General features: G+C 45.0%; 1 protein-coding gene across 14 annotated transcripts in view; it reads left to right on the top strand.

Moving 5' to 3' along the window:
* Window positions 1-27,256, top strand: part of LOC119976272 (transient receptor potential cation channel subfamily V member 6-like) — a 177,183-nt gene that overhangs the window by 112,749 nt on the left and 37,178 nt on the right. For all 14 annotated transcript variants that reach the window (XR_005462894.1, XR_005462895.1, XR_005462893.1 and 11 more), the window contains 5 exons: window positions 348-520; window positions 10,432-10,578; window positions 13,044-13,247; window positions 19,241-19,327; window positions 23,100-23,176. Coding sequence is in view for 10 of the 14 variants with exons in the window: in XM_038816683.1 (XP_038672611.1) it covers window positions 348-520; window positions 10,432-10,578; window positions 13,044-13,247; window positions 19,241-19,327; window positions 23,100-23,176 (688 nt within the window). In the remaining 4 variants the exon portion in view is untranslated. The remainder of the gene's footprint in view (window positions 1-347; window positions 521-10,431; window positions 10,579-13,043; window positions 13,248-19,240; window positions 19,328-23,099; window positions 23,177-27,256) is intronic.

Genomic DNA, 27,256 nt, shown 5'->3' with positions numbered 1-27,256 from the left:
TCCACACGGACAGTGACCCAGAGCCGGGATCGAACCTGGGACCTCAGCGCCGTGAGGCGGTTGTGCTAACCACTAGGCCACCGTGCTGCCCTTGAAATATTATAATTGACTAAATCAACACCATACTAAAGGAAGACCAATGTCGAGGAGAAAATGAACCATTGCTCTATTGTGGCAAACATAAATTTGCCTAGTAAGGTTGACTAGAAGGATCAAGTTCTGTATAGTATGGGTCCTTAATGTATACCATCTATTCCTGCAAAAATGGCCTTGATGATATACATTGGCATTCTCAATAAATATTTTATAGCCATATATCTAAGCATCTTTACTACTCTGTTTTGCAGGTAACACTGTTTTCCACATGCTTGTGCTGCACCCGAACAAGAGCATGGCCTGCAGAATGTACAATTTTATTTCATCACTTATATCCAAGGAAAAGATTGAGTACCTAGAAAATATCACCAACAAAGATGGACTCACTCCCATGAAGCTGTCAGCATTTGAAGGGGATGTAGCAGTAAGTTAATACAACTCGACTTCTTTCAATTCCAGACAATGATAGTTTTTGACCAACTGCTGCTATTTAGTGTAATTATAGGTGCTATAAAGTCTTTTGCCATGAATTTCAAACAGGGAAAAATAATGACATTTAGCATGGGAGCTAGTCCTCATAAAAGCTTACTGTAGATGATCACCGTCTTGTAAATGGTACTGATGAGGTAACATGGAAAAGTCCAATAACACTAACACATTAATTGTGGTTTGTACAATATTACCCACATTTGTGTGACCAGCTTGAGAAAGTTCCTCTGTGTGTAGAGTTAAAGAAAACTCATTACCAATCTCTCTCGCTTAGTAAATTTATTTTTCTTCAACTTTACACATGGAGAACCGCATTGTCCAGCCAGTGTCCAAATTGTGACATGCCCTGTATTCTGCAAGTTGCTGTTTGGTTTTATTTGGTGAGTTGCATATTCCATATATTATTTGTTAGCTCTATATCATAGGGATGCTTTTAAAACTGTGTATTTGATAGTGAACAACCTCCCTCGGCTTCCTACAAATACATCAGATATTATACTTGAGAAAGACAGGAACAATATCCCATGTAATGGACCATATATTACTTTATTGCTAAAGTGCATCTGTGTCTTTGTGACTTAGAAAGGTCCAGTTTATCTTAAGCAAAAAGAATGCAAGAACGTAGAAACAGTAGAAGGCCATTCAGCCTCTCAAGCCTGTTCTACCACTCAATCAGATCATGTTTGATCTTTACCTCAAATCCATTTAATCACCTTTGTTCCATATCCCTCGATACTCTGAGCTGACAAAAAAATTTATCAATCTAAATCTTGAAAAATTCAATTGACCCAGAATCCACAGCCTTTTGGCAGAGCAAGTTCCAGATTTCCATTAGTCTTTGTGTGAAAACGGGCTCCCTCATTTCACTTCTGAACAGACTAGCTCTATGTTTAAGATTGAGACCCCTTGTTCTGGATTTCGAAGCAGCCCATCTGAGTGATGTCTGAAAATTGAGTCCGAGTTGCTGTCAGCAAAATAGATCGCAGGTTGGATAGCATTGCGATTGCGGATGGAGGGGTTCCAGCGTGGTAGTGGGCCAGATATTGTTTGCAGGCCCCAGAGGGCACTCCTGTTCCACTAGGGCTGACCAAAATATTTCAATACTTAACTTTAGCTGGCTCCTCCTCTTCCATCACCCATGGTGCCATGCAGGCTTCATTCAATCTGTCCCCTGAGAGCAAAATCCTGAATCAGATATGTTGACATTTGTGTATTGCAATTGGTGAGACAGTCCCTCCAAAAACCGCTGTGGATCAGACGGTCTGCAACATTCAGCAAGGAAGGAATGTAGACACAAAATAGGTTATTCACTTCCTTGTTAAATTCTGCTGGACTTGATTTCTTGCTGATACCTTTTAATTCCAAATCAAGTCCATGCTCATCTGTGTGCATGTGATGTTACAAAGCAGCTGTTTGTTACTTTATAGTGCCATAAGTAAATAAGGCTGATCACATCATTTGTTCTGGTCTCAGTGAGTGCCAGAGTTGGCTCTCATACCCATCCTAACCCTGCGGCCAACTACTCACTGCCACCACACCAGTTGTCAGGAGTTTCTGAATCTAAGTTGGCTGCCGCATCTCAACCATGCCGCATTGCACTAAGAAACCCCACTTCAGTCACTGCATGTAATACTTAAATGTATTATTCACACATCACAGCTGTAAACAGATTGTAAACGATTTACAGTGGAAGTTTCTGGGAGTTCAGAACACTGAGATTGTGAGATCAATATCAAATTTGTTCAATACATGGAAAATCTAAGAGAGTTGGGCAGCTTGGTAGCACTCTACTTAAGCCGACACATCCACCCTGTCCATGTAACCCAGTCTAACCTTTTTTTTTGGACACTAAGGGCAATTTATCATGGCCAATCCACAAGAAGGGGAAGAAACTACCACTCCGTCACAAGGCTTGGCATGTGGTGACATCACATCCCAATCAAATTCAAACCTTAAAACCAAGAGAGAAGTCAGGAGGACTCTGATTAGTTGGGATTTTAGCGCCATGCAATGGGACTGATGGTTTTGAATTTCATTGGAAGGTTAGGTGAGAACAGCGAGCTTTAGTCTGAGTGCGGTGGGTGTGAATGGACATTCAGAGAACATCATTTCACTAAGAACACAGACGGAAAGAAAAAGAGAAAAAATATTCTCTCTTGAATTGCAGCAACTTTTAATATCCCTATTTGAAACTATAGCGTTGATTCTTGCATCAAATCCCTCAAAAGCGAGCAGAGCTCCTTTCCCCTCTAAATCGTAAGCATTATTCACTTTCATCCTCGCAACAAATTCTTTCCATTTGCCTAATTAAAGTTGGTTTGTTTTCCTTTCTCATGCTCCCTTCAAATCCGCATGTGTCACACTGCTGACTTTCCACAACATCGCTTCTGCCCATGATTCTCGGAGTGTTCAGCCAGAGTTGGCAACCCTACCTTGCTCCTGATTTCTTAACCCATCACTTTCTGGTCGGTAGGTTTGTGAGTATGAGTGAGGAGAACTTAACCTCCCTCGTATTTCCTGTTGTTTGCTGTAATTGAATGTTAAACCTGAGAGCTAACTGTTTGATGCTAATGTTCTGAGGACACTGAAGAGTACCAGGAACATAGGGACAGGTGTAAGGCATTCAGCTTACAGTGCAATTCATTGGAAGAGGCTCTGCGCAAGGCTGTTCAGAGTATGCAATGTAACCCTCAGCAGCATTCAGAAAGATTTGGAGCAGAAAACATAATGTTAGTTTTCAGGTAGCTCAGTTGTTGTCTTGCGCCTCCTGCAGCGAGAGGCCTACCACTGTTTGTCTCTAGTCTAGTGTCACTCTCCAGTGGAAACTGGTTAGCTCGTCTAGTGTTCACAAATTATCCTGCAAGCAGCATCCTGTATAGCGTTTCTCGGAGTTGGTCCAGATTTTCTGTTTTGTGCGGTGTAACGAATTCACTGATTTATGGGGCGGGATTCTCCCAGCCCTGAGGCGGGCCAGAGAACCCCCGCGACCGGGCGACGACGCCCCGACGCCGGTCGGCCCGCTGATTCTCCGGCCCGGATGGGCCAAGCGGCCATAAGACGAAAAACGAGTCCCGCTGGCGCCGTTCTGACCTGCTCTGAGCCAGTGGGACCTCGGCATTGAAGGGTCGGGTAGCGGCCTGTCGGAGGGTGTCCGACCCCAGGGGGGACCCCGATGTGGCCTGGCCTGCGATCGGGGCCCACTGATTGGCGGGCTGGCTTTTCTGTCTGGGGGCCTCCTTTCCTACACACCGGCCCCTGTAGCCCTGTGCAATATTGCATCAGGGCTGGCTCTTTGAAAGAGGTCACAGTGCATGCGCGCATTGCCGCCGGTGCCACTGCGCATGCGTGGACCCCGCAGCGCACCGTTCGTGCCAGGATCGGCAGCTGAAGTGGCGGTAACCACTCCAGTGCCATGCTGGCCCCCTGTGGGTGTTTCCTCCGGGAGCTCTGGTTTCCTCCCACAAGTCCTGAAAGATATGCTGTTAGGTGAATTGGACATTGTGAATTCTCGCTCGGTGTACCCGAACAGGCGCCGAAGTGTGGCGACTGGGGGCTTTTCACAGTAACTTCTTTGCAGTGTTAATGTAAGCCTACTTGTGACAATAAAGATTATTGGACGTGATTCTCTGATCCTGAGGCTAAGTATTGACACCGTCATCAACATGGCCTCAGGATCAGCAATTCTGGCCCCTTCAGGAGCCGTGCATGCGCAGTGACACCGGCGCCAACACACATATGCGCAGTGGCTCCTTTCTCCGTGCTGGCCCCGACGCAACATGGTGTAGGGCTACAGGGGCCAGCGCCGAAGAAAGGAGGCCCACAGCCAGAAAGGCTAGCCCGCAGATTGGTGGGCCCCGATCGCGGGTCAGGCCACAACGGAGGCCACCCCTGGGGTCGGACCCCCCCTACCCCCCTAAGTGAGGGCCTAAGTGGGTCGGTGCAGACTCGATGGGTCAAATGGCCTCCTTCTGCACTGTATGTTATATGTTCTATGTACCCCCCCCAACAGGCCCCCCACAGGCCGCCCCCAGACCCTTCCGCGCTGAGGTCCCGCTGGCTAAGAGCAGATTAGAACGCCCGCCGGCGGGACTCTAGATTTTTGTTATGGCCGCTCGGCTCATCCCTGACTGAGAATCACCTGGGGGGGGGGGGGGGGGGGGGGGGGGGGGGGGGACGGTAGAGCGGTCCCTGGCCCACGCTGCGCTGACCGCAGATTATTTTTATAGTTACTTTGCTGCTTATGTTTCGTAAAAGCCCAGGATACAAAGCAACGAAGCCCAGGATGCAAAGGAATGTTGTTGGAGGGAGATTAGAGGAATGATGAGTAAGAAGTGTGCAAAGTAGAAAAAGAGAAAACATGTAACTTGCTGAGATGAGCAAGGTAGTCTTGGGGATTGGGACTTCTGGGAGGCTGTAGCAGCCTTGAAGAACGAGAGGGTTATTGTGTGTGTGGGTAAACATGCAGGTGCAGCAGGCGGTAGGTAAGCAAATGGTATGTTGGCCTTCATAACGAGAGGATTCGAGTTCAGGAGCAGGGATGTCTTACTGCAATTATACTGGGTCTTGGTGAAGCCACACCTGGAATATTGTTTGCAGTTTTGGTCTCCTTATCTGAGGAAGGATGTTATTCCTATAGAGGGAGTGCAGAGATTTACCAGACGGATACGTGAGATGGCAGGACTGAGATATGAGGAGAGACTGAATCGGTTAGAATTGTATTCGCTGGAGTTCAGAAAAATGTTGGGGGAATCTCATAGAAACTTATAAATTCTAACAGGAGTAGACAGGATAGATGTAGGAAGAATGTTCCTGATGGTGGGGGTGTCCAGAAGCAGGGGTTACAGTCTGAGGATATGGGGTAGACCATTTAGGATAGAGATGAGGCAAAATTTATTTCCTGAGAGTGGTCGGCCTCTGGAGTGCGCTGCCACAGAAAGCAGTTGAAGCCAGAACACTGGCCGGGATTATCTGGTTTCTCAGTGTTGCCCTGTTCACTGGCAGGGGTATTCTACACACTCCCCTGCTTGAAAATGGAATTTTCCATTGTAGCCATCCAACATCACCAAATAACCCGTTGGCAGGGGTGCACTACTGGCGGGGAAAGTGAATTCTAACGATCGGAGAATTCCAGCCTATGTTTTCAAGAAATAGTTAGGTATAGCACTTGGGGTAAAGGGGATCAGAGGATATGGGGGAGAATGTGCAATTAGGTTATGGAGTTGGATGATCAGCAATGATCGTAGTGAATAGAGGAGCAGGCTTGGAGGGCGTGATAACCTCCTCATGCTCTTATTTTCTATGTTTCTATGCTTCTATGAACTGTGGTATTCATTACCATTGAGAAAGGAGCTAGATTTTGTAGGAACAACCGTAAGAGATTTTGAGATATAGTAACACTGGAAGGAGCTTGGCAGAGGGCTGGGAGGGTATGGGTAAGGATCAAGTTATTAATATTTAGGGTGGGGAAGGAGGTGGTAGGAGTGCGGTGAGAAGAGGTACAAAGGTGGGGGTGGTCAAAAGCAGAATTAATTCTCTTCAAAGCTCAGAATTATAGAAAGGCTGTTCCTCAGCAGTGATCCAGAGAAATATATGCAATCTAAAATAGGTGAGAATTTTTTCTAATGGCCACTGGGGGAGTCTTTTGACTCCTGTTAAACATAAACTTTAATCAACTAATTGAAATAAATAGACCTTCCTCCAAGACATAAATGTGTTTCAAAGATGCCAAAAATAATCTTAAATTTAAGTTTACTTAGGATACTGCGAAAATGTCATTTTTCATGTATTTATTCTCTTAGAAACTTGTTTTCAACAAAATATATATTAGTGTCAAAGAAAATAAAGATTGTAGACAAGAGAATTTTGGAGAAATATTTGAAAAAATATCCTTTATTTTGTTTCCAACAGGGGCTGGTTGATTTATTACATGTATATCTTCTCAATTGTAGCTCATTGATATTTTCCAGCTACATTGCATAGGTTTAATACATATGTTCAATACTTCATTAGTTCCTACCTGTTGCTCCTTAATATGAAATCTGAGCCACTCAAATGCAAGAAATTTGCATATACTCAGGAATGATGCCGAATTGTGACAATAGGAACTGTAATCTGGTGGACAAAAAGATTTTGGATGCATTGTATACTGCAGGGTCTCTTGTGGAATCGCTCAATGAGTTAGATTCATATTCTCTTTTGTGAAGCCAGCAATGTGTCAACAGGTTGTGCACAATGGTACCAAAGATCATTGGGATTATTCCACATTTGCCCTCACCAAATTTCTCAAGGCCCTAGCAACCTGCTAGGAGGGAGTTACCTCTTTATTAAAAAAAAGAGAGAAATCATGAGCATGTTTTGGGCAATGACTGCCACTCTCTAATAGTTATCACCTCCCCATGTCTAAAATTCAATTGGCCCTCATTGCACCCCACCCCCCACCCCCAGTACACCTGCTGGAGCTTGGGTGTAAATTAGTCTCAGCAGGCTGGGGAGGAGATGGATCCTATTCTAAATAATCCCTCCCTGGCTCACCTGGGCCATGTTTGTGATTGACAATGATTTGGTCTCAAAATGACGGCATCAGAAATTGCTATGTGCAGGTCTAGGTTGATCTTCAGTCCTTCTGCTACGTTCTCAGCAGACCAGCCACAAGGGATGCATATTTTCAAAATAAATGTATTATTCTGATGCTGGGAAATAATGGTTTGATGATGGTACTGTACAGAATAATATTAGTTTAAATACTTTTCATCCTATGTGTCACAACCCAAGATGATATATCTGGGTTTCTTTGTGTGATTGCTGAAGTTGTTTCTTGATTGCTAGGCTACAAACATTATTAGTCTTCCATTTAATACGGTATTTTATATTTACCAAGAATTGTCCAGTGTGTTGTGGATTACTGGATTTCTCTCGTTTTTTTTAAAGATTATTAGAACAAACTTGTATGTGAGCCAATTTGTCGAATACAATTGAACAGCCATGCTGTGTTCGAAAAGCAGTTTGCTGTGCCGCAACATGGCTGACAGAAGCTAGGAGACCTTGCTCCCGCGATCTAATGCGATCTCGTAAGAGGTTGCGATGTAAATCCCACCCATTATGCATGGGATCACGATTTGCAAATCTGCACATTAGAGAGAGACGGTCTCACTCTAATATGCAGTTTCCCAAGGCACCCGAGGCATTGTGATCATTCCCCTTTGCCTCGGAGACCTCAGGTGAGCACCGTTCAGTACTGGTCTCCACAAACTGGGACCAGATGGAAAAGGACTCGGGAGGAGGGGTCTCCTTGGGGATCAAAGGCCCCCATGAGGGCTCTCCCAGGCGTTTGGACGTCCCCATGTGCATGCCCTTTGGGCAGGCTGGTACCCTGGCACTGGTGCCACCCTGGCAATGGCACCCTGACACTGCCAAGGTGCTGAGGTAGCACTGCAAGCTGGAAGGGGGACTGCCAAGGTGGCAAGCTGGCATTTTCCACACAGCGATTGGGTTGGGGGTGCCCTGCACGGGTATTGGGGAGGGTTGCGGGGGATGGGGTTGGGGAGGGTTGCGGGGAAGGGGTGGGGGAAGGCCCTGGGGCCCACTCATAGTGAGTTGGGGCTTGGAGGGGGTTGGAGGTCACGTTGGAGGCTCCAGAGATTGGGATGCCATTTTTAAATGGAACCCGATCTCTCACTACACTGAGGAGTCCCGGCGAGCAGAGCACCTCAGTGCAGATGCACTATGTGCGGCCTCGGCCACGCATTCCCTGCTAAGCCTCATACCTAACCTGAGTGCCGTTTGATAGCATTGTGTTTCTCGGCGCTGTAAGCTAAATGCGTTCACTATGAGACTTTGGCCGTGATTTAACTAAATGTAACAATGTATTTGCCATTAAGTTGGCTAAGGTGGATGTTTGTACAGGAATTAATAGGAAGTGCATGTACATGTATTGATTTGTAGATTACAAGGTTTTGATTTCTTGATGAGGAACAAATCATATTGAGGCATAATTGAACAATATTGCATTGGTTTGCTTTTGGCATTGAATCACCAATGTTGTAGGGGTGGGGTAATAATTTTGAGTCACAATCCCCTGCACCTGACCTTCCCTGGAACTACACTGTCTGCTAAGTTGATAACTTTGAGTAATGCAGATCCCCCAATAAAATGGCCATTCGATACCCTTATATGCAAAGCAATGTTCCAACACCAGTTGTAGAAAACTAGGCAGAACCTGTGCGACACACATTCCATGCAGCTATTCTAAATCTGCCTCTTGGTTACATAGAAACATCATGGGCAGTTGTCAGCTTGTGTCCACAAGCTCCAGAATCTGTCTATGGCCATCTCAGCATCTGAATCAACAAAAAATCTCCTATGGTCCCAGCCGCCTGACCATGTTCAATTTGAGGCTAGATCACACAACCCATTTTGTAGTTGAATCCAAAAAGATAAAATTTCTCCCTCTCCGGTTCTAAACCTGTTTTCGACTGTTTAGTTATGTCTGTGGAATTTGGAAAGTGTAACTTCTAGTCAGAACTATATTTGTTTCAATGTTGCAGATTGCTTTCAGAAAATCACACAACATTGTGGAGGAAGAGTTAACATTTCAAGTCGATGACTTTCCATCAGAAGTTTTGATGAAAGGTCATTAACCTGGAACCTTAACTCTGTTTCTCTCTCCACAGTTGCTGCCTGACCTGAACATTTCCTGCAACATCTGTTTTTATTTCAGATTTCCAGCATCAGCAGTATTTTGGTTTTATTTGAGATGAATCTTTAAATATTAAGTATTTAGCAACAAATGTTCATCCTCTTCATTGCATTGTACTGTTCCTCATTTGTACTTGTATGTAATAGCGATCCATATGCTACAGCTAAGAAGTTTATATATTGAATGGTTGATTGAGTTTCAAAGATGTTGCTTAATCAGATTTATGTATCTTGACATTTTTGTTTATAAATTCTATCTGAATCGTAAAATTAGGTTGCAGATCCCTAGAGGGCTGATTTAACTCCCTAAGAAGATCAGGAATGGGCTGGTCATGCATTTAAAATTGCCTCCAAACACTGCTGCTTTTGCTGAGCACTTTGTTTAGAAGGCCAAGGAGCCCAGCTGGTTCGCCTAGTAGGCACACTAAAAATATAAACCAGGCGCACATGTTGTCATACCCTGTAGACATATTGATGGCCAGCTGTACAGGACACACACCAGCAAAAGCTAGCCCACTCAAAACATCTGCCAGAATAGAACCAGTGTCCCGAAAGGCCTCCTCCCTCTACAAATACGAGACCCTGCCAAATGTTCAAATAGTTCAGCATCAAATTGATGCCATCAGCAGAGTTTGACGCTTTCACAACTCCTCTACCTCCCCAAATCCAACTCCTGATTAAAATTGACATCCTTTTTGGGCAAGTCCAAATATGTGCATGTTCGATGGATTGGCCATGCTAAATTGCCTTATTGCCTTATTGTCCAAAGTGTTAGGTAGGATTACAGGGCTACAGGGATAGGGCGGGATGAGTGGGCCTAGGTTGGGTGCTCGTACAGAAGGTTGGTGGAGACTCGATAAGCCAAATAGCCTCCTTCTGCATTGTCGGGATTCTCTGATTCTATAATTAGACAAAACCCAATTTTTCATTCTATTCATGTTCACAGGTTTCCATTTCAAGAACTATAAATCATAGGACATAAAATAACACTGATGATGTCTGTTAAGGTCAATTTGAGTTGGTAATTTCCAGTTGAAGAATTCTTTTGTTTTTATAAAAGGGTTTTGTTCTTATAAAAGGATTTTGTGTATTAGAATTGTAAAATATTAGCATCATTTGACATTTACCTGACTCTAGATATATTTGTTGCAGATGTTCAGTCATTTCATGAAGAAGAGGAAGCAGATTTATTGGGCTTTTGGACCAGTATCATCCACCTTGTATGATCTCACAGGAATTGATACCTGGGGTGATGAACTCTCCGTGCTTGACATCTTATGCTCTAGCAAGAAGAAGGAGGTCAGTTACGCTGAAATGTTAACTCTATTAGAAATGGCAACATACACAATGAAGCTAAAAAAAACAGATGAGCTTTGCCTGAATCGGACTTATATCATGTGCTAGAGAGCAAATAAACCAAGAGGGAGTGTTAAATGCATTACAGAGGAGGAGGAAATATCTGAGCAGGCCCAGAAAGAGGGGTGGATGTTATTGTATAAGAGTGGTAGTTGATAGTTTGAAAGCAAACACTGATACAACAAGTACCAACTATGCGTATTATAAGGATATGACCATGCAGAGAAATAATGAAGTAAACAAACCTATCACTCGAGGGAATGAGAGATGCAGATCTCTCAAGCCTCTCTGTATATTAGGAATCTTGGAATAAAATATAAGATCTGCTGATCCATGCTAGAGAGGGAGGCTCTGAGAACTGATAATCTACTACTTCAGGCCTGGGAATACTTATTCCCTGAGCAGGATGTAGAGGAAGAGGGGTCAAAACCCACCATTGTGGAATAGTTACCCTAACAATTACCCTGAACTCCAGATCTTCACCTGAGAATGTACCATGTTCCTTGGTGAGAAAAGTTGTAAGGCAGGGGCGATGTCACCAGGCTCTCAAAACAAGGGATATCTGCAAGCAATGTTCCTTCTAAGCTGCACAGCACTTTTAAGTCTGCGCAGTACATATAGATATCTGGAGAAAACATTGCCTACTAGTAGTGGCCCTTCCTAATTATACCCAGCTCAGATGATCAGGATACCGCCTGAGAATTAGAAAGCATTGCCAACCTTTAAAAAGAGGCACAGGGGCCCACTGTCAACTCCCCACCGAGGAGTTGTACCAATTATGAACCAGTAAATACAAAGAGATATGGATATTTTGCGAAGGTGAATTGACAAGTAGCAAAAAGATTCCATGTGGGCAAATACAAGGCAAAGATGTTAAGGAAGGATAATAAATAGGAGCTAAAAATTCAATTGTGTCACATTAACTGGTTTTGAAGTTGTGCAAGAGTAATGTGACACTTGCCATGTTGGGTTGACATGTTTATTTGGTATCCAAGAAGCATGAAATAGTGATGAAAGTATGAAATAGCCTCATTGTGCTAAAATAAGGATCCTGTGTTTGCGCAATACCCTTTTGTGAAATTAGTCTGACTCACAGCATGACAAACTTGTCCTGCAAGTCATAAAACCCAGGCAGCAATGGCCCTGCTGCAGAAACAAACGTTAAAGGGCTGAGCTGCTCCATATATATATAGCTGGTTTGAACTTTTGGACTTTTCTCCATCTCTGTTATCTGCTTTCCATAAGAGAATTCCAAATTTTGGGAACAACTTTGTGCAGATGCTGAATTGCTTTTGGCTCCTTTGGAAAATAATTTGCTTTGAGTCATGTCTGGTCAGGTAGGGCTGCCTTTGGTGATTGGAGGGTGAGGGGAAGCAGTGGAAAGGACTAGAAAGAGTTGAAAAAGTTGGCAGACGGATGGCTCTGTGGGAAAGATGATACCTAAAATAGGTCTTAAAATCCTATCTATCCTATCTATCCGACTTGCCCCTCAGTTCAATCTCTGCTGACCAGCAGTTATGTATCAGTTTCAATATTGTCTTTATCTACAAATCCTCCACTACTTCATCCCACATGGAACTTTTTGACCTCCACATTCTATCCCACTCCGAACTCCACTACTTGCATTTGTTTATTATTTTTCTGTTCTGTGAATCACATTGGAATGTTTTGCTACATTCTCAGTCCTATATAAATGCAAGATTGCTGCTGTATATTTTGATATTTAAGGGGCTGAATTCTCCTCAGCCTGATGCCAAAATCGGGATCGGTGATCAGGCGGAGAATGACTTCTGATGCCGGATTTGGGACAGGTGCTAGTTTGACATCGGTTCGTGATGCTTCGCCCCTTCCAAATTGGCATCACCGGGACTGTGCGCAGTCGCAACACCGATGGCATGTCACCGGGAATCCACCCGCGATTTTCCACCCCCAATGGGCCGAGGTCTCGACGGCGTGGGCCAGTGTGGTCCCAGAGGTCAGAATCTGACGTGCCAGCTGCGCACAGTGTCCAGCTCTGACACACTCATCTAGGATCCATTGGGGGAGTGGTGCGGGGTGGCCAGGGGATGGACTGTCGGGTCGGGGTGGGTGGATTAGGGTTCCAGCATGGCCGCTGCCATGTTTTCCGACACGACCGGTGCAGGCCATCAGCCCTGTACATGTGCGACCTGGGACCCAGTGATCCTCCAGCCGTTCTCTGCTCGATCCGCGGTGTTCCACTCGGTGCCAGTGCTAGCACCGATATTCACGTCGTGAATCACCCACGGATTGTCCATTGGTGCAGGCACTTAGCCGCTGGAATGGAGAATTCCGCCCAAGGTGTCTCATATGAAACTAATCAAGTCATAGCTTCATGAGCTTTGTAAAACTGCATGTCCTAACAGCACTTTTGTTTGCTCCTGTCATAGGCTCGGAAATTATTAAAGATTACTCCAGTGAAAGAAGTGCTTCATCAAAAGTGGACTAATTATGGCTTCAAGTATTTCTTGCTGTGGACTGCACTTTACTTTTTGTATACAATCATATTCACCGTTTGCTGTGTGTACCGTCCTCTTACACCAGCTGGTCCTAATGGGGACAACATCACCATTATGGTTCCAAAACCACTGAACGTAAGGGCAAATATTACAATGTATTATGTTCACACCTCTGTGTAAATGATCAGTTCTCAACCTTCATTATCAATAAGCGTAAAGAGCCCACTGTTGACATGGATGACACGGTTGAGATACCACTTGTAATAGACTACATTATCCAAGCTGAATTAAATACCATGCATTTCAGAGACAGGTGATATCAAAACAGATGAACATGTTAGTAGCCATTGCAGGTCTTGTAAAATTTATATGACTAGGTGATTCATTTCCAAAATTGTGCTTCTGACTTCCTTCTGGGGACACCGTTCGTAAGATTTTTTTATTTTGTAATTAAAATTTCGTAAGATTGCTAAGATTTTTTACCAGTAGAATAGAAAATTTAGAGTCGTCATTTATGTTTAAAGACAGAAAACTGCAGATTCCCAACTTATGTTTCCAAAGTCTATGCTTTATTTTGTAATTGCCCTTTGAATTCCTCCAATGCTGATGCTGTGGAACTTCTGACCCCCCGCAGGGTCGGGGAATCGCCCGGGGCCGGTGTAAATCCCACCCCCGCCGTGGCTGGAATTCTCCGCCACCCGGGAATCGGCGGGAGCGGGAATCACGCTGCGCCGATCGGTGGGCCCCCTGCAGTGATTCTCCGGCCCGCGATGGGCCGAAGTCCCGCCGCTGACAGGCCTCTCCCGCCGGCGGGAATTGGAGCACCTCTGATGCCGGCGGGATTGGCGGTGCGAGCGGGCCCCCAGGGTCCTGCGGGGTGATCGGACCTCGGGGGGTGCCCCCACGGTGGTCTGACCCGCGATCGGGGCCCACCGATCGGTGGGCGGGCCAGTGAGGGCACTCTTTTTCTGCCGTCGCCGCCACGGCCTCCACCATGACGGAGGCGGAAGAGACCCCCCCACCGCGCATGCGCGGTGGTGACGTCAGCGGCCGCTGACGCACAGGCACATGCGCAAACCGGCGAAGGCCTTTCGGCCAGCCCCGACGCCGGGCGGCAAGCGTCAAAGGCCATTGGCGCCGGTTTTGGTGCCAGTCGGCATGGCGGAAACCACTCCGGTGCGGGCCTAGCCCCGGTGCGGAGAATTCCGCTCCTTTTGGAGGCCTGACGCCAGAGTGGTTGGCACCACTCCGCTACGCCGGGACCCCCCGCCCCGCTGGGTAGGGGAGAATCCCATCCAATGTCAACCAGGTGCCCTTCCTCACTCTGTCGTGCAGGTTATTTTTTCCTTTTTCAATTTTAGGTTCAACTGTCTCTCTGGAGATCAATTTGTACTGTGCCATCATGTAAAACAGTTGATATGAGCGACAAGTAGCACAGTGGTTAGCACTGCAGCACCAGGGACCCAGGTTTGATTCCTGCCTTGGGTGACTCTGTGGAGTTTGCACTTTCTCCCCGTGTCTGCATGGGTTTCCTCCGAGTGCTCCGGTTTCCTCCCACGGTCCTAAGATGTGCAGGTTAAGTGGATTGGCCATGGTAAATTGCCTCTTACTGTTCAAGGATGTGTTGGTTAGGTGGTGTTATGGGAAGAGTGGGCCTAGCTAGGACACTCTTTCAGAGGGTCGGTGTAGACTCGTTGGGCCTCCTTCTACACTGTAGGAATTTGCGAGTGAATTGTCAGCCTGTTTTATAACTCTTCTGAGATAGGGATCAGAAATGATTTGCTGTTGCCCATTTTATTCACTATCATCCATCTATCCCTTTATTTCTTGGTGTTCCTTTGCTTTTCTCATTTGCTAATTTTAACTTTGGTTCTTTTCTTACCATTACTTCTGACTTTCTTTACCTCACAGTTAGTTCTTTGCTCCATAATTTTGTTGCTGCTGGAACTTGCTTTCCTCTCCTGTTTATTGCATTTCATCCCTGCATGTTGTGTATCCCTCCATCTAAAATATCTCTAGTATTCTTCGCTGCACTCAACTAGAGTAAAGCTTTGTTTTAAGTTCTGGCGTTCCTGGAATCACAACTTTAAGTGAAAATACTTTTAAGTGTGTTTCACCGCAGAGAAAAGCCAAGTTTTCTCTCCAGATCGTTCAACACCTGACGATAAAAAGCACGGGACATGTTTTGCTGAGGGGCAGGGCCTAAAGATGCCAACTAGCCCGGCTCCACAGAGATCGGGACGTCAAATTTAACCCCGATCTCAAAGTTAAGAGACAGCTGCCCCCATGGATATCGGGAGCACACATGCCCATCCATCATCACTGGCAATTCCTCCCCCCCCCCTCGCCATTAATCATCGCCGGAAATTCAGTACCCCACCTCTCATCATGGCCCTCCTACACTAGCCTCCACACTCCCAGCGTGGTCATCTCGACGGGGGTGGATCATACTGTGCTTCTGGAAGGTAAGGCATTATGCCATGTAGGCATATTTAACTTGATGGTAATCAGGATATGCCCTCGCTGGGCGTGAACCTGATTATGCCGCCGGGAAAGATGTCACTCCATGGCGCAAATCACGTTGTGGTCTTTGCGCGAGAGCTAATAACCATAACGGGATTAACGTCTGCAGCGAACGGGGCCAGAAAATCGCCCCCTTTATATGAATCACTGTTAAAGCTGTAGTTTGGTTCCGCCACACATTTCTCACTTGGGGGGTGGGGGGGGAGAACAATTTTTTATTTGTAATACTGTAACATGCATGTGCAGCTAGTCCTAGCTGCAATAACTTGCAAAATAAAAATAAAATCACTAAACGGCAGCATGGTGGAACAATGATTAGCACTGTTGCTTCACAGCACCAGGGTCCCAGGTTCGATTCCCAGCTTGTGTCACTGTCTGTGCAGAGTCTGCAGATTCCCCCCGTGTGTGTGAGTTTCCTCCGGGTGCTCCAGTTTCCTTCCACAAGTCCCGAAAGAGGTGCTGTTAGGTGAACTATACATTCCGAATTCTCCCTCAAGTGCACCCGAACAGGTGCTGGAATGTGGCAACTAAAGGATTTTCACAGTAATTTAATTGTAGTGTTAATGTAAGTCTACTTGTGACAATAATAAAGATTATTATTAAATATAAAAGCAATCCTGTATAAATTGAAATTAGGTAACACTCACTAACCTCAGGAAGCTTCAAATTTCATTGCGAGGCTGATGGCTTTTCTTGCTGACTACCAACACTCACTGAGCATCTGTGGCTCATGATTAAAAGTAATTTAAAAGCATCACCCACAGCCGGCACTCTAATTTTTTTTTAATAAACTTTGAGTACCCAATTCATTATTTCCAATTAAGGGGCAATTTACCGTGGCCAATCCACCTAGCCTGCACACCTTTGGGTTGTGTGGGGTGAAACCCATCCAAACACGGAGAGAATGTGCAAACTCCACATGGGCAGTGACCCAGAGCCAGGATCGAACCTGGGACCTCTGTGCCGTGAGGCAGCAGTGCTAACCACTGTGCCACCGTGCTGCCCTCACTGGCACTCTAATTTAAATCCAATTGTTGCTTGAAAAAATCAAGTCTGACTTTGGATGCCTCTGGATTTAATTTTAATTGATGTTGCGTCGTATCCAATACAAACATCCTCAACAATGGTGTGATTGGGCAGCAGGACCTGATGTTGCATAAACGGAGCTGATGTGCGATGGCACATGTTGCACAATGACAAGGGGCGGCGTTGACACAAGACTACTCTAATCAGAAACCGCAATTTAAATTAAGGAAACTTGGCCCAAAACAAAAATGACTTCAAAATGAAACAATTTGAAGTAGGACAACTTAAAACTAGGACTTACTGTATTTAATTCTGCATCTCCTGCTTCAGAATATTTGCTGGGATTCTCTTGCAGTTAGTTATATATTATTCTGACATCATTCCATCCACAAGAGATGGTTTCCAGGCATCAAATAATCCATTTCAGGTCATGTTTGCAAGCAAGCTTGTGTCAGGCACATCAGCTTTGAGTTTCCTACTAGTCATCTAGCTCCAGCTATCTCATCATACAGGAAGTCCCAGGTGATGCCAACTTCTTCCATCTTGCTGATGTGCCTGACCCAACAACGCCCACCTCTGTTTGGTTGGCTGCTAACCATCTGGAGCTTTGCCTTTGAGAGGATTGTTGCAGTCGTAATTTTGTCCTGCCAGGGTATACCCATAATGCACCACAGACAGTAAAGATGGCAATTGCTGAGCTTCTTTTCCTGAAAGCTGTAAGTCATCCATGTTTCACAGCCATACAACAAGGTTCGGAGAACACAGACCTCATAAACCATCAGCTTGGTCACAAGGGTCAGGATGTTATTCAATGCACATTTCATTAGTCGGCCAAAGGTGATAGTTGCTTTTCCTGTGCATGTATGAAGTTCTGCATCAAGGGACAACTTCTTTTCTTTCAACATCTTTTCCCAAAGGTGGAGGAGTCTAGAACTAGACGACATAGGTTTAAGGTGAAAGGGGAGAGCTACAAAAGAGACCAGAGGGGAAATTATTTCACACAGAGGTTGATGAGCATCTAGGACGAGCTGCCAGAGGCAGTGGTAGAGGTGGACACAATGTTTCCCTTTATAAAACAGTTAGACAGTTACATGGGCAAGGTGAGTATAAAGGGATATGGGTCAAATGCAGGCAAGTGGGACAAGCTCAGTGATAGAAACTGGGTGGGATGGACAAGCTGGGCCGAAGGGCTTGTTTTCATGCTGTGAACATCTATGATGTGGAGATGCCGGCGTTGGACTGGGGTGAGCACAGTAAGAAGTCTTACAACACCAGGTTAAAGTCCAACAGGTTTGTTTCAAACACGAGCTTTCGGAGCACGGCTGAAGAAGGAGCCGTGCTCCGAAAGCTCGTGTTTGAAACAAACCTGTTGGACTTTAACCTGGTGTTGTAAGACTTCTTACTGTGAACATCTATGACATCTGTGACCATGGACCCGAGTTGCAGAATTTTCTGACCATGGCCAGCTGGGTGTTAGTTATAATGATCGGGGGATAGAGATGAAACATGAATTACTGTATACATATAATGGTGGCAACATGGCATTTTTTGAAAATCTCAGTGATTTCCTTCATAACCTGCCCTGAATTTATAATTCCAATGTAAAACCCCAGCTGTCATTTTTTTTTATTCGTGGGATGTGAGTGGCAGCAGTAGGGCCAGCACAATCTGTCCAACCCTAATTGCCCCATGAGAAGGTGGTGCGTGATCTGCTTTCCTGAATATAACTGAATGGATCGCTAAACCATTTTGGGGGACAATTAGGACTCAATCACAATTGAAAGTAAAATAGTGCAGATGCTGGAAATTTTCCCTGCTACTTTAGAACCATCCTGTACTGTTTCAGAACAAGAAGCCCAGCAATGATCACTCATACCCAGCTGTCAGGCATAAAATTACACTGTACTGCCTATTGGTCATTATTGTGACTAATCTTTCCCTTAAAAACTCACTAACCTTCATCCGGCCTCCATTGTCTACTTACTTTTCTAACAAAATACTGCAAACTCCTTCTTAATGATCGTGACAGACAAAAATGATCTCTTTCCTCTCGTGCTGATTTCAAATTGGGGGGGGGAGGGGGGGGGGGGGGATGGGTGCAGGGTGAGTGGAATTATAGGAATCCAGAAATTATTTTCAGCTATACATGACCAGCCTTTTACTCATTTATTTTTTTATAAGTTCAAGAGCTTCACCCTCTTGCCCCCCCCCCCCCCCCCCCCCCCCCAAAATTCTTTGGTGTTTGACTTGAGTATAGCAATCAGTTCATGAAGCATTAAATTAGCGGACATTATGGGAGAAACGTATGGGTTTTATCACTTTTGATCTCAAATATAGAATTCTAAAATGTTAATTTTAATTACCATTGATTTTCTTCCAGTTTTTGGTTAATTCGTTAATCTTTTAATTAATTGTTTCAAATTTCCTGTAAGGAAACTTTTAATCATGGGCTAGGAAAAGTAATAATGGAATAAATACAACTTATCCTTTGAATATTGCTAGGTTAAATAACCCATAAAAAAGTGGCATTTGGCCAAAATACAGGTTACGATTCTGATTGTGAACTCTTATTATTCCAGGAAGCCTATGCTACTGCTGAAGATTTTGCTCGATTGGCAGGAGAAATTTTGACAGTTGTGGGAGCAATTCTGATCCTAGTTACTGAGGTAAGTAATGCATAATAGAATCACTATGCAGGCACACAGACAAATGTTGATCATTATTCCCACCATTTTATTTCTTTATGGTATATGGACATAGATATACCATGGACCCAAGTTCATTTCTGACCTCGGGTGACTGTGTGGAGTGGGTTCCTCCGGGTGCTCTGGTTTCCTCCCATAGTCCAAAGATGCGCAGGCTAGGTGGACTGGCCACGCTAAATCACCCCTTTGTGTCCAAAGGCTTGGCGGGGTTACTGGAATAGGGCAGGAGATTGGGCCTAGGTGGGGTGCTCGTACGGAGGGTCAGTGTAGACTCGATGGACCAAATGGTCTCCTTCTGCACTGTAGGGAGGTTTCAGTGATTCTATGTGAGGGAAAAAACAGAAAACGGTAGTGTTTAATGTGGAATTGTCAGTACTTTTTGCTTGGACGGGGAGCCTGGTGGCCTGAATTTGATAACGTCTTGACAGCATTAGTACTGAAGTTTTCAGTTTGGAAAACCTACTTTAATAGGAGAACCACATGAAGGTTACTCTTTCCCTCCCAATTGGTATATATCTTTCTTTGTGAAGTCAAGAGGATTACTTCTGGAATGTTGAGATGAACACAATTCTGCTGGCATCCTGCATGAGCACACATTCAATCTCCTGATGTCGAGAGTGAAAAGATCCTCCTCAAAGAACACCATTGGCTGGCTGATAACTCACATAACACTCCCATTGGCACAAGACCTCAAAAAAACCTCAAATACCTCTAACCCAACCGAAAATCGCTCCACTCAGTACAAATTGATGATGGCCCCACCTCTCGATTGTCCACCTCCTGGTTGACTGCAATCATCACCAACCGCAACCTGGTAACTGGCCCATGAGTAGTAAGTCTTGGGTTTCAACTTTCCATGGAAAATCTGGACAATCCTCAACCGCTTGAGGATATGCCAGGGAAGATATGGCTGCTTGCTTCACAATTGGAATATATAGAACAGCTCAAATTGTGACCATTACTCACAAAATAAACATGTGTCCTCAGAGATCCGTTTCTGGTGGCAACATAACCATTCATGGTGGCACAGAGTAGCACTTCTGCTTCACAGCGCCAAGGACCCGGGTTTGATTCCGGTCTTGGGTGGCTGCTTGTGTGGAGTTTGCGCTCCCCCCCCACCCCCGTGTCTGCGCGGGTTTGCATCGGGTGCTCCATTTCCTCTCTCAGTCCAAAGATGTGCAGGTGTAATTGTTGAATGGATAATTAACCTTGACATCAAACTATAACTAATTTCCAGCCATACAAATAAAAAAGTGCTCTTTGCAGAAATGACACTAATCTATCTGTCACTAACTTCACATTATCTGAAGTCTACACTTGATCTTTACTTTTCTGCAACACTTAGTGAAACATCTAGGGCGCGATTTAATGGAAAAAACTATAACTGTCATTTTGGGTGTGATTGGCAGGGTGTTTCTCAATGACTGTGTTGGTGATGTCGTGGCCCATATGTAATGGCACACTGCAGAAATGAGCCTCTGCGACATTCTCGCCATTACTGGCTGTCTTGCTGTCTGATTCGCCGGACCCTCGCCTCAGCAGCTCGCCCCTAACAAGGGGGAACTGCTTTTAAGCGCTCCCTCGCCACTCACTCCCGGTCAACACAGAAGCATGGCAGCGCGCAGACTTGCTCCTTCCTTTGGCGATGCTAACCTGGCCAGGCTTCTAGATGCTGTGGAGGTGAGATTGGATATCCTGTTACCCCCAAGGGGGTCAGAGGAACAACAGCAGGCTCACCAATACTGCCTGGGAAGCAGTGGCAGTGGATGTCAGTATGGGCAGCATGACCAGGAAGAAGACCAACAACCTCACGTCATAGTTGCTTCTTTTACAAATCACCTCCTCATTCTTGATCCTTTTGCGAGGAGGGATAGTTCCTCCCTATCTGCTTTGTTCAACACCCTCATGATTTTGATAATCTCTACCTTCTCTCCAATCTGTCCTCCTAATTGAAGTTTCTTATCCCTGAAGTCATTATTGTAAACCTCTTCTGCACTCTCTCCAATGCGTTCACATCCTTCCTATGAGTGGCTCCCAGAACTGTACACAATATTCCAGCTGTGGTCAACTAGTGTCTTGTCTCAGGACAGATAATCTCCTTGCTCTTGTACTCTCTGCCCCTCTTAGTAATATTAATAAAGCCTAGCATACTGTATGCTTTTCTTAACTGCTCCCTCCTTCCGTCCTGCACCTTCAATGATCTATGCACACGTACACCCAGGTCTCTCTTCTCCTGCACCCCTTTTAGAATTTTACCCCTTATTTTATATTTGTGGCGTTCTAGCGACCCCGTGAGCTGTGGGCGGCAATCTCGTAAAGGCTGCTAAATCTCGCCAAGCGGCCAAAAATGGGTTTGTGCTGACGAGATCTCAGTTTGTGATAACATATCCCTGAACAGGCAATGATGATATCAGCTTAGATCTCATCCACGAGACTACAATATCTGTAAAGATCAACACCAGTTCATGTCCTTTTGTTTTCATATCCTTTTGAAAATACAAACTGGAGGACAGTTCTACACTAAGACACTTTGTCTGAGATTTTTCAGCTCTGCCCCAGCGGGTCCCCCCATGCCAGATGCAGCGAGCCAATCAAATCTCTGTAGACTTCAGCAGGAGCGGAAGATCCTGCGGTGGGGGATGGGGGTGCAATCCCGTCCTTTGTTTTTTAAAAGAATTTTAAAAGAACTACACCAGTCCTGTTGGAGCATGAAGAGAAAAATGTTTCCAGCTGTAATAGCATAATGCTGCTGATGCAACCAGGAATATTGTGATCACTGAATGTGCTTAGACTATTGGATATATCTTTAGCGAACAGAGTCACAGCTCCAAGGAAAGATATCAAGGCCAAGTCCAGGATTTTGTGAAAAAAATGAGGGTTTTAACCAAAAACAATACACATGGGTAAACGTAATCACATTGTTGTGAAATATATATATATCTCCTTTAATTTTGAACTTTACTTTGGATATTACAAAATAAAATGTGGATAGTCCTTTTGTCCATTTTAACTTCGATATTCTCATTTAACTACTGCTGAGTGGCCTTTCTGAGATGACGCTAATCCCAAGGAAATGCTTCCCATGAAATTTAGCCGCTTCCCTTGATTTTGATGTTTACATTACCTATCCGTTCTGTACTGCTTTGCTGCCATTTTGGTGTGAGATGATCAGTTAAGTGTGACAACAAAAAAGGCAACAGAGGTCTGTGCGGAGTCTGCACATCCTCCCCGTGTGTGCGTGGGTTTCCTCCGGGTGCTCCGGTTTCCTCCCACAGTCCAAAGATGTGCGGGTTAGGTGGATTGGCCAGGCTAAATTGCCCTTAGTGTCCTAAAAAAAAATAAGGTTAATGGGGGTTGTTGGGTTACTGGGATAGGTACACGTGGGCTTGAGTCGGGTGATCATTGCTCGGCACAACATCGAGGGCCGAAGGGCCTGTTCTGTGCTGTACCGTTCTAATTCTAATTCTAAATCATGTACGAGATGTTGGGCTTCAATATATTTTGGATAGATACCGGTGTAGGCCTGTTGTTAAATACTTACCTAAAATTGATTAATGCTCATGTTTGTGATTGAAAGTTTTCTCCACACAGGAAGATCTCATTTCATTTATTTTGCCTGAAATGCCTAGAACGCAATAACATACATAAAACAAGTTCTGAAATTTAATCTGAGCTGATGCATCATCTTCTCTACAGCAAATTAACCTGTTAATTCATTCTCTTGTCTTTTCAGATTCCACGACTAATTCACATAGGACCGGCAAAATATTTTGGAAACACAGTAACTGGAGGTCCTTTTCACATTACAATGTGAGACATGTTCAAATTGAATTTTGTTAACACCCTCTGTGATTTATTTCACTATTTATTAAAGTTTATTATGATATTTTATTGAATTATGATTATTTTCATATTGTAGCAATTTATACCATGTTGCAACAGGATCATTAAGTATTTCATATAAGTTAAAAATCTGTACCAAATATCAGAATACTTGGTTTGAACTAATCCAAAGAGTGAAGCAGCTCGAGTGATCCAGGAGGTAGGAATACAGGAGCCTCAGACCTTGTGCTTGTCCGACAGATTCTAGATTCTTGCTCTCTGTGTGGACAAGAGAAGGTACTGTAGGGAAGATGCACAAACTGACCATAGCACCGTGGTACAGGGAGCCATTCAAGTCGGGGGAGAAAAGAGAAATGTAGTAAACAGGGATAGTATATTTAGGGGCATAGACACTGTTCACTGTGGCCAGGATCGAGTGACCCGAAGGTTGTGTTGCCTACCTGGTGCTTGGGTTCAGGATATCTAATCTAGGCTGCAGAGGAACTTGGGAGTGAGAGGGGAAAGGTCCAGTTGTCATGGTCCACGTAGATACCAACCATAAAAGTAGAACAAGGACAGAGATTCTGCTGAGGGAATATGAGCACCGAGGGACTAAATTAAAAAGCGGAACTAAAAAGGTAATAACCTCCATATTACTACCAGAGCCATGAGCTGATTGGCACAGGCACAGTAGCACAGTGTTTAGCACGATTGCTTCACAGCTCCAGGGTTCCAGGTTTGATTCCCGGCTTGGGTCACTGTCTCTGCGGAGTCTGCACATTCTCTCCGTCTCTGCTTGGGTTTCCTCCGGGTGCTCCGGTTTCCTCTGCGTCCAGAGGTGTGCAGGTTAGGGGGATTGGCCATGTTAAGTTGCCCTTATTGTCCAAAATGTTTAGGTGGGTTACGGGGATAGGGTGGAGATGTGGGCTTAACTCGGGTGCTCTTTCCAAGGGCCGGTGCAGGCTCGATGGGCCACATGGCCGCCTTCTGCACTATGTATAATAAGATTAAAGAGGTAAATGCATAATTCAAAGATTGGTGTGGGAGAAATGGCTTCAAATTCTTTGGTCATTGCTACAGGTACTGGGGAAGGATAGAGCTGTTCCTATCGGATGGGCTCTACCTGAATCATGCTGGGGCCAGAGTTCTGGCGAATTGCATAACTAGGGCTGTGGATAGGGCTTTAAACTAAATAGTCGGGGGGGGGGAAGGTTCAGGCTGTATGGAAAATTCGAAAATCAAAACGAAAGGAGATGGTCGGAGTGCAGGTTCGTGATGAGGCTGATTGTTGCCAGAAACTAAAAGGAAGGGACAGAATGTGTGAATGTCATGTTACACCAAAGAATCACACAAGAGTAGGGAAATTTGATAATAGAACAAACCTAAAAGCATTGAGTCTGAATGCACAAAGCATTTGGAATAAAATTGATGAATTAATAGTATAAATCAGGAAATACTGGGGGCTTGTAAGAAAGGTACGGCAATAATCATGGGTGATTTTAATATGCATATAGACTGGATTAATCAAATTGGCAAGTGTACCCTGGAGGGAGAGTTCACTGAATGTATTAGAGATTGTGGCCGGGATTCTCCCTTCCGGGGACTAAGTCCCCATGCCGGCGGGAAAAGCGGCGTCAACGGGACCCAAGGTGAGGAATTCTCAGGGGCCAGGTGGACACTGGAGTGGTTGGCGCCACTCCAGCCGACGCATGCGTAGACCAGCCGGCATATTTTGCCACATGCGCAGGGGGTTCTATTCTCCGCGCCAGCCATGGCAGAGCCCTACAGGGGCCGTCATGGAAGGAAGGAGTTCCCCCACGGCACAGGCCCACCCGAAGATCGGTGGGCCCCGATCGTGGGCTAGACCACCGTGGGCCCCCCGCCCCCAGGGTCGGATCCCCTGCGCCGCCCCCCCCCCCCCCCCCCCCCCCCCCCCCCGAGGATCGCCCCAGCAGACTTACCTGCCAGGTTACGCCAGTACGTTAGCTGAGTGATTCACGACGGCGGGACTGGCCAAAAATGGTTGGCCGCTCGGCCCATCAAGGCCCAGAGAGTTGCCGTGGGTCGGGGGGGGGGGGGCGCTGCGAATGGCTCTTGGCCGGCATGGCGTGAACCCCGCCCCCGCCATAAAAATGACGGTGGAAAATACTGCAGCCGGCGGCGGGGCGGGATTTGCGCCGCGCCCCGGGGATTCTCCGATCTGGCGGGGTTCAGAGAATACCGCCCTGTTTCTTGGATCAATATATTGTGGAACAAACCAGGAAGCAGGCTGTTCTGGATCTGGTATTGTACAATGAGGAGGAATTAATTCATGATCTCATAGTTAAGGATCATCTAAGGACGAGTGATCATAGTATGCTGGTATTTCAAATTCAGTTTGAGGGCAAGAAACTGAAATCTCACACTAGTGTTCTGGAGTTAAACAAAGGTAATTACGTAGGTATGAGGACAGATTTGGCCGTAGTAAACTGATCAGGAAGACTGAAAGGTAGGTTAGTAGATGTGTAATGGCAGATGTTTACAGTGATATCCAATTCCTCCCAACTAAAATAATTTTCAGAGTAGAAGAAAGAGGGGGGAAAGTACATCCATGGCCAAGCAAGGAAAGAGGTGTTGTTAAAGGTAACATCAAGATATAAACTAAGGCATATCACATTGCAAAGTCCAGTGGCAGGCTGGAAGATTGGAAAGCTTTTAAATATCAATAAAGGGTTACTAAAAAGATAATAAAAAGCGCACAGGTAAATTATGAAAGAAAACTGGCACAAAATAAAAAAGGATAGCAAAAGCTTCTATTACTATATGAAAGAAAAGAGAGTAGCTAAAGTGAATAATGGTCCCTTGGAGGATGAGCCAGGGGAGTTAATAGTGTGGGAACAGAAATGGCAGAGACATGAACTCAGTATTTTGCCTCAGTTTTCAGGGTGGAGTAACACTCGTGCCATCCCAAAAGTAACAGGTAATGTAGAGATAATAGAAGGAAGGGACTTTGGATAATCCTAATCAACAGGGAAAATTTACTGAGTGAACTATTGGGTTAAAGGCAGACAAGTCGCCAGGGTCTAGGATCATCCAGGAGTGGCAGTGGCGATAGTGGTTATAATATTCCAAAATTCCCTGGATGCGGGAAGGCTTCCAGTGAATTGGAAAAATGCTGATATCTCCGTAGTAATAATGCCCTTACTCATAAAGGGAGGGAGGAAGAAAGTAGGAAACTATAGACCAGTTTGTTTAACATCTGTCATTGGGAAATTGTTAGAAACCATTATTAAAGAAGTACATTTGGAAAGCCAAAACACAGTCCATTAGAACCAGCGTGGTTATATGAAGGGTAAATTGTGTAGAGTTCTTTTGAAGATATAAGAAGCAAAGTGTTTAACAGGGATTTGTAGACGTAGTATATCTGGGCTTCCAGAAGGCATTTGATAAGGTGCCACACAAAAGGTTAATACAGAAGTTAAGATCACATGGGTTAGGGATAATTTATTAGCTTGGATCAATGAGTGGCTGACCAACAGAAAGCAGAGTCGAGATAAATGGTTCTTTTACTAGTTGGTAAGATGTAACTAGCGGGGTGCCACCGAGTTTGGTCCTCAGGCCCCAACAATTTACAATCTATATTAATGAGTTGGATGTAGAGACAAAAGGTACTATAGTCAAATTTGCAAATTAAACCAAAATAGGTGGGATAATAAATTGCGATGAGGTAATAAGCAATTTACAAAGTGATATGGATAGGTTAGGTGAGTGGGCCAAAATCTGGCAAATGGAGTTTAACATAGATAGAATGGAGAGAAACTTCGCAGTGCTTTGATGCAGAGGGATCTGGCTATCTTTGTGCATGAATCGCAGAAAGTTACTATGCAGCTGCAGCAGGTAATAAGGAAGGCAAATAAAAGTAGGAAAGTGTTGCTGCAACTGTACAAGGCTTTGGTGAGACCAGACCTGGAGTATTTGGTCCCCTTGCCTGAGGAGGCATTTACGGCGGTTCGGTGGAGGTTCACTTGATTGATTTCAGAAATGAGGTGGTCTGTCTTATGAAGAGAGATTGAGAAGTTTTGGCCTATT

Source organism: Scyliorhinus canicula, chromosome 13 (assembly GCF_902713615.1).
Source record: "Scyliorhinus canicula chromosome 13, sScyCan1.1, whole genome shotgun sequence".
NCBI lineage: Eukaryota > Metazoa > Chordata > Chondrichthyes > Carcharhiniformes > Scyliorhinidae > Scyliorhinus > Scyliorhinus canicula.
The sequence above is the reverse complement of the archived record's forward strand: the minus strand, read 5'-3'. Positions and strand labels throughout refer to the sequence as shown.